Source organism: Lipophrys pholis, assembly GCF_963383615.2.
Source record: "Lipophrys pholis genome assembly, chromosome: 11".
Taxonomy (NCBI): domain Eukaryota; kingdom Metazoa; phylum Chordata; class Actinopteri; order Blenniiformes; family Blenniidae; genus Lipophrys; species Lipophrys pholis.
In genome coordinates this window covers 24,343,962-24,352,205 of record NC_137631.1, presented here as the reverse complement: position 1 = coordinate 24,352,205, position 8,244 = coordinate 24,343,962, and the positions used below count along the sequence as shown (strand labels likewise).

The following is an 8,244-nucleotide window of genomic DNA, read 5'->3' as shown; positions in this document are numbered from 1 at the left end:
AACAAAATCCATTATCTAAAAATCAAACAGAGAAATCCTATTAATGTCAAACGGGGGTTCACAGTGACTCACTGCTGCCACCTAAAGCACAAAAGTGACATGATGTAAATGTGACATACTGCACCTTTAAGCAACAAAACCAGAATTTATGGGATATTGATCAGTTAAAGGTAAAACTTCTTTAAAAGCAAAAGGGGGAGGAAATAAAATGTGATGAACGTTAAACGCATAAAAACAAACAAAATACAACTTAAAAGTTTTTTTTTTTTATTCCAAATTAATCAAGGTACAAACATGAAACAACAAAATGGGAAACGAAGCAGAACGAAAACAAGCGAAAGTCTGATGAATTAACGACGTGAGCTGTTAACACGATGATGAACAAAGCTGCCTGCACAGAATAAAATAAACGACAGACAGATGAGTGAGGCCTGTGTGTGTGCGTGTGTGTGTGTGTGTGTGTGTGTGTGTGTGTGTGTGTGTGTGTGTGTGTGTGTGTGTGTGTGTGTGTGTGTGTGGTCTCAGTTCATCAGTAACTCCATCTGCACCAGTCTTGCGTTGGTGTCTCCGGCCATGTTGTAGGGAATCATACCAGCGAACGTGATTAAAGCTCTGGCCTGGCTGCGTAGTTGCTGTTGGAGGAGGAGGAGCAGAAGAAGAAGAAGAAGAAGAAGAAGAAGAAGAAGAAGAAGAAGAAGAAGAAGAAGAAGTTCATGTCAGTGTTTTTTTTGTGGACTTATACATCAAAATACATAGTATATACTGTCTGCGACCACTAGTTGGTTTCAGAATGCCGCTCCGGCACCACAGAAAAAAAACTCCATTACTTCTGTATTTGACTGACAGCGCACGCAAAATGTCGCCAGAAAAGAATCAAAACTGAATTTAAACTAAAAATGATACGAAGTGAGAAAATCTGAAAACTTAAGTTCATATGCAAGAATAAAAAATTAAGCCTTCTTTAAATTGTGTTGTAATTTGAATATTTGTGATGATTGTGATCATATACTTGTAAAATGTCTTGTTATTTGGATTATGATCTTGTGGCTGATATTTAACAGAAAAGTCTTGACAGATTATTAAAAAAAAAAAAAATCTAGTAAATAATTGGTAGACAAATAAGTGTTTTAAATTCCGATCCGACGGTCACATGTCTTTCTCCCTTTTACACTTTTTGTCTGATGCAGCAACTATTGCTGTCGGCTTATTTCACCATTTAAATGAGTCTAATACGCTTACAATGAATTACTGATTATAAATGTAGATATTAACCCTTCACAGAGAACTTGAATCAGATTGTGATTTGAGGAAACGTGAAATGTAAATAAACTCCCTCATGTGTCACTGATCTCTGATCAAATCTGTTGAAAATGAATAAACTGACTAAAATCATCCATGTTTGATCTCCATACAAAACTCTCTAAATTTGACAAATCTGATTGAACTTGATTTAACTTTTAAATGATTAATTGACAGGAAACAAGGAGAAATGTTAAGTTATAGTAAAAATGAAAAATAAAACACTTTTTTGTTTCATAATTATATAATTTTTAATGAAATGGTGGGAAAAAGCATCCCGCTGAGATGTTTCTCACCATGTCTCTGTCCTCCATGGTCCTCTGCGGTCGGCCCGGCGTGCCTGCTGGCGCCCCCTTCAGGCGTTTGTACTGTGTGTACAGGATGTTCATGGTAGCCAGCAGCACTTCAGACAGGTTGTGACGAACCTGCGGAGACAGGCGACTTGTGAGACAACCCCACGAAGTGTAAACCCGAGCAAGTCCGTTCAGATGTCAAGACTGTAACCCGATAACGGCACCTCGTCGCTGAAGTTCCTGAAGGCAGCAACTCGCTCCTCCACGCCGTCCTGACTGAGAGGAAGCAGCTTCAGACGCTCCATCACCTGACACACCAACACATTTCAAACATCAGCCACCGGGCTTCATGCATCGCTTGTGATTGTTTGCACTTTTTTCTTCCGCCGCACTCACGTCGTAAGCTCTGTCGACGTGACCCGCGTGATACTCGTCGAAGAACGTCATCAGATCCAACAGCAGGTAGAAAGTGCCGTCGATGGTTTTATCTCCGGCTATTCCCTGAGTGCGATACCTGCACAGAAAGAGGAAGAGTTTTAGATGGGGAAAACTGAACAACAAGAAAATGTTCAGAAACTCGAAAAAGAGTTGACATGTCATAAAGCGACAGACAAACCTGGATATTAACAGTCAGAAAACAGTGAACCCATGAGAAAAGCACAGAGAAGCCGAGAGCTCAAGACACAAAGTGTGACTTTGTTCAAATGTGGATTTCTTATATTCTTTCATACATCCCTCATTTCTGAAATGGTCAACCAGGTTATTTTTTTCTTCTCCTTTTAATTCAAAGAGTCGCGGAGGAGAATATAATGTAAGAACAATAGTGAAAACATAATTATAACGTAAGCTTAGGGTATCGGGTGCCGAGACCAAGAGGATTAAAACTCGATGCTGGCGGTCCTTACCGCTCTGCGATCGCCACTGCAGAATTTTTCAGCCTCTCCTTGTTGGACTGCGGTGCGCTGACCTGAGCAATGACCGGACTCAACAGCCTGTTCATCAGCTCCAAGACCTTATCGGGGTTCTGCACAGCGATGATGAAAATAACAGGGACAGTGAGAGGGTTCAAACCTAGGGAGGGAGGGGGGGGAGAGAGGAGAGAGAGAGAGAGAGAGGAGAGAGAGAGAGAGAGGAGAGAGAGAGAGAGAGAGAGAGAGAGAGAGAGAGGAGAGGAGAGAGAGAGGAGAGAGAGAGAGGAGAGAGGAGGAGAGAGAGGAGAGGGAGAGAGAGAGAGAGAGAGAGAGAGAGAGAGAAGGAGAGAGAGAGAGGAGAGAGAGAGAGGAGAGAGGAAGAGGAGAGAGAGAGAGAGAGAAGAGAGAGAGAGAGAGAGAGAGAGAGAGAGAGAGAGAGAGAGAGGAGAGAGAGAGGAGAGAGAGGAGAGAGAGAGAGAGAGAGAGAGAGAGAGAGAGAGAGAGAGAGAGAGAGAATTGCTCACCTTGGCCAGTTCGTAGAGTTTGACCGCCTCCTCAAAGAGGCCCTTGTTCTCGGCCTCCAGAGCCACTTTACTGATGATAGCTCTTGTGTCCCCCGGCAAACTTATCTATGACTCCCGGCTGAAAATAGAACGTGGAACAGCGTGAGCCTGAGAGCCGAGCACTTCTGATCGTAATAGCTCTTCTCTGAGCTGTTCGGTTTGATTCCAGCAATCGGAGGGAGAAAACACAATGTGAGGATTTGGGTATACAGAGATCTCGTGCTGCATTCACCACGCAGCAGCATAAAGTAGCATGTCAGCAGCCCGAGATACTGCGGTGCCATATTCAGGATGACTTAGATGAGCTTTTGATGCGAGTGAAAGCAGAAAAAACTAAATCTTGGCTGCACCTAAATGCGAAAGCGGCTGCAGTCCAACTCTGGCTCCAGTCTGGGTGCAGTGAGAAGCGTTGCAGTAGACTGCAGGTGACTTTATAAACGCACAGCCGTCCACAGCCAAGAAACAAAAATAAGTGATGAGGATCCAGGTTTAGTAATCGCCTCATACAGAGGAGCTTTAATCGCTCACTTAAGGCCGTACAATATAACACAAATTTACCGGTTTCAAAACATGCAGATCACAAAGCAGCGACTCGACTGAGATAAATTCTGTTTCCAAGCACTGTGCATTCCCCCTCAGCAAAATCTAAAAATTACAGTTATAAATATGAGTAGCAATGATTCAATAAACATTAATATTGACATAGAGAAAGAACCCTGTTGTTTGGAAGGACTAATCCCAAGGCACAAAGACATTAACATCATCTGGTTAAGAAACATCTCATATCACATCTTCAACTGATATCATGCTGTGAAAAAAAGCTGAATATTTCCAGTATGTGGCCACGTTGTCATATCCAGTAGTCATGGAAACATGACCTCCGGTTATTGCAGTGTTTCTAGAGAGAGATGCCGGCGTGAAAGCAGCCCCATGGAAATCTGTAGCTTATGTACAATTTGGTCTGCACAAACTGATGTGAGGGCGCCAAGGTCAACAAGTCCAAAGGCATTGGTTGGCCGCATGTCGACTGCGAGAGGCAGGCTTGGGTTACTACCCCGAGACAAAGGTCAGCAGACACCATCTACTCCAGGAGGTCTGTGCAGGAGAGGAGGAGGAGTGAGTCAGCAGGGCGAGGTGGACTCCAGAAATAAGGGGCATGGACGAGGTGGGAGAGAACACTTGGTGCTGGATCACCCGAGCAAGCAACGTGCAAGACTTCCATTGTGTTCTCCCATTGTGTTCGGTTCCTCGTACAAACTGTTTATAAGGCCGTTGCTAAGCACGTACAATCTAATCTCAACACCTGGAAGGAAAAAATGAGACGCATTCCTGCCTCCTCTGATCTGGAAGAGGTGTTGAAGAACATCTCTTTCAGGAGCAGCCCAAACGCTCCCGCCATGCCTACGTGCTTAGGGCAGTGGCCGGCAGCACAACTTCAACACCAACAAAGACCATGACAGCCAGACAAAGGCAGTCGACTTCATCAGGGCTAGAGAGTAACGCCATGTACAACCAAAGCCAAGCATGAGCTTCCTCCACATAGCACATTTTAGTGATGAAGCCCGGAACGTCCATGAGTCCATACAGGTGGGCTTCAGGAGCGCTGCAGGACATTCTGGGCATCACGGGAGTGACCGAGATGGTTCAGTGGTTGTGCCCCTCTGATGTTGTTTGCACAGTGAAATCACGTGAGAGCGTGAGTAAGTAGCTGCTGTACCACATTAATGAGGCCTCACACACGTCGCCAGACTGTGAGGGGACGGCATCAGCAGTGCATAAAAAAACCCCAAAGATTCCTGAAAGTCTTATTATGTATTGAAAATATTTTACATTGTCATGAGTCTGGAATGTAATACAGCCACAGCCACAGCCGTCGATTAGACAGCATGTACATACATGTTCAGAGACGGGCTGCGAGGCGTCTGCGCGTTTCATCCCACACACGGCTGACAACGCTGGAGATGTGAATTTTAGGGGAAGAAAGGCCCTCAAACCTCGCATCGTGCAGGGCGCCGCGAGGAACGTCAAGGAACCGCAGAAACAAGCCTACAATGAAGCTTGATGAAGAGCCCTTTGATCCGTGACAGCCGAACAGAGCGCTGCTAAATGGGTGTTTGGGAACACGACGGAGACGTGTTGAAGGGAGAGGAAATTTCTGACCACGGCTGACTGACTGAACCCCCCACACGGCGGCAGAGGCAATGAGTGACAGGCAGAGACGGAGGGAAAATGTAAAGTGGAGAAAAAGCGAGAGCGAGACGGCTAGTCGGCAGGTGAAAGGGAAAAAAAAAAAAAAAAAACAGGAGATGAGAGGAAGAGGAGGAGGGAGAATCAACCACTATGTTCCTACCTTCCTGCTGCCGTCTTTCTCTAATCTCCCCAACAGCATGTCAAACTGTAAAAAAACAAAGACACATATACCATATTGAATATGTCAGACAAAAGGTACTCCTGCACAATATGTAAAGCAGCTCAGGAATAAATACTGTGAAATTTGACAAAACAAATTCACTGGTGGTAGGTTTAATATAGCCGTCTCTTCCCTGTAGCCTGTGCTCTCTCATCTTTGCAGGGGATTTTTTGGTTACGAGGAAACATGTTCATGATCTATTCCTTCTACCTCCATAAGCATGTGGATTAAACTGCTGTCTGATGTCAACTTTGATTACGCCTCTCCCTGTCCAATCCCCCCCCCGCCCACTTATTATCCTTTAACTCACAACCAGTGGATCAGAAATCCTCCATCGCAGTTTAATTTGTTTTGTGATGTTTTATTTAAATGTAAAGTGCTGTGAGATGGTTGAGCTATAACAGGCGCTACATAAATTAACTATATTAAATTGTGACAAGGGGATGTAATATCCATGTATTTGAGATATAGAAAAACACTATGTAGCAATTTTTGAAAGACATTTACTACAGACAACTGCAAAAAAATAACTGCAATACAGATCACAATTCTTTATCCAGTTGTAAATATATATATCATGAGCAATATATTTTTCAATATGTCAATGCCAAAACTATTAAGGAAACATTTTTGATCAAATTTCAAAGGATGACATTATTCTTTTTACACACACACACACACACACACACACACACACACACACACACACACACACACACACACACACACACACACACACACACACACACACACACACACACACACACACACACACACACACACACTTAATTTATTGTAATTAATTGTGATCATTAACAGCACAGAGAAATAGTTTCTTTCACAACTTGTGCAGAAACATCATAAAACATACACTTGGTGTCAGGAGAGACACAATCATCGTCGTCATCTGATTTACCGGGGGTGTAAACGTGGTGTGAGCCGAAGCTGAATTAAGCCACGCTAATACCAAGTGAATGGCTACTCGTGCATTTTTATTTCACTGATAGAAAGTGGGTCACTCACCTCCCGACTCTCGATAACGAGCTCGCTGACACAGCGCATGAACATGTTTTCTCCCTGGCTGTCTTTCTCGTTGCTGTGAAAGGACACATCGAGTCGGTTCAGAGAAACACGGACAAACTGACAAGTTAAGGTTGAAGTGTTTGATTGCTTACCGCAGGAAGTAGAAGTACTGCAGGGCCTCCCGCGGGTCGGTGGACTCAAACTTGCGAGTGTACAGCATGAGCAGCCTTATGAAATTAAGGCGACGCACCATCGGAGGGTCGCCGGGCTCCTGACTCACTGCGGAGGAGACGACGTTAGCGGCTCGTTTGGACTGAACCCCTGTGAAATAAAGGTCGCTGTACTCACGTAGCTGCGCGCTTTGTCCGGACGACTTCAGCAGCAGCCGCAGCTCATACAGGACTAACGCCACGTGCACGGCGTGACTTCTGAGTCTCTCCACGCGAAACAAGAAAGCAATGGCCGCCTCAAACTGAGCGGTCAGGAACAACACCTGGAAGTACAGGAAGGGCTGCTGGCTGGCAGAGAAATGGGACTCCCCTGTAGGAGAAACACATGCAAGAATATTGAGAATGAAAAAGAAACGCTTTGGAGAGGCTGCTGGGGGCGGAAAAGATCTGGTCAGACAATATACTGATCTCTCTCCTGCTCGTGCATATGACCAGTCTTCTAGTTGTATTTTGAGGAAAGTCGGCTTTTCATTTTGAAAATATCCATTATAAGAAATCGTCTAAAACCTATAATAAAGATATAAAAGACAAACTTTGTGTTCAAAATAGATATCTTTTTTTTTTAATCATATCTATAATATGATTGAATATTTATTACGAGAGATAAAGAGATGCTTCAGTTTTTTTTGGAGTGCATGTTGTGACGCTTCTCGTTTTATACAATGTGGATTGCAGAAATCCTCTCAAAATAATCCTCTTAATGCAAGCAAACATGTCCCCAACTATTCAAGTACAATCAATCCAATCAATTCAAAACAAACAGCATGACAAAGAAGAAAAACTCAACGGCCATACAGTGGTATCGTGGTTCGCACTCCTGCATTATATATATATGAAAAAAAACATTCCTGGTTTGAATCCAGGTTGGGCTCAGGGCCTTTCTGTATGTTTGCATGTTCTTCACCAGGTGCTCCCGTTTCCTCCTACAGTCTGAAAAACATGTGCTTGATGTAGATTTACGACTCTTAAGTTACTCGTAGTTGTGAATGCATCCGATTGTCGGCCTCTCTGCCTTCACCCATGGTCAGGTGGAATCGGCTCCAGCAATCCGAAGTTGGATAAAGTCGTACAGAAGACGGACGGAAAACAAGGCCTACTGTGATTAGGGAAACAGCATTTAATGTATTTAACTGTCACAACCACATGTCTGGGTCAGCTGGAGGTCTACACACGCCACGTCAACTGTATTCTACATGTGAGGGGAGACTGAAAATCATTTTGAGCACAGGTACTTAGTCATCGAGTTTACTTTTTAATTATAATTCTTAATCCTCTTGCTGGCTGAAAGTTTGAGGAGGAGAACAGGGTGGACTGTGTCAGCCATTTCATAGCCTTATCTCAGCCTTACAGCGTTTTAGTTCAAAAAGAGAGAGTGAGAGACGGAGGGAGAGAGGGGAAAGAGAAAGAGCGGCAATGAAGAGAAGAAAAAGAGGATGGAGGAGGAGAGATAGGCGTGCGGGATTCTGGGTGGGGGGGTCGGCTCGCTGTAGCCGAGAGTGCAAACAAGAAATGCGA

The 8,244-nt window shown here is 44.1% G+C and overlaps 1 protein-coding gene across 1 annotated transcript in view; it reads right to left on the bottom strand.

Annotated features, from left to right (window-relative positions):
- Nucleotides 1–431: 431 nt before the first annotated feature.
- The window catches only part of nup93 (nucleoporin 93), a 35,477-nt gene continuing 27,664 nt past the window's right edge, over nucleotides 432–8,244 (bottom strand). The window contains 11 exon segments of the mRNA XM_080474621.1: nucleotides 432–632; nucleotides 1,596–1,724; nucleotides 1,817–1,900; nucleotides 1,989–2,106; nucleotides 2,498–2,616; nucleotides 3,028–3,120; nucleotides 3,122–3,145; nucleotides 5,417–5,461; nucleotides 6,500–6,572; nucleotides 6,652–6,778; nucleotides 6,848–7,039. Of these exon segments, the coding sequence (XP_080330747.1) occupies nucleotides 522–632; nucleotides 1,596–1,724; nucleotides 1,817–1,900; nucleotides 1,989–2,106; nucleotides 2,498–2,616; nucleotides 3,028–3,120; nucleotides 3,122–3,145; nucleotides 5,417–5,461; nucleotides 6,500–6,572; nucleotides 6,652–6,778; nucleotides 6,848–7,039 (1,115 nt within the window). The 3' untranslated portion in view covers nucleotides 432–521.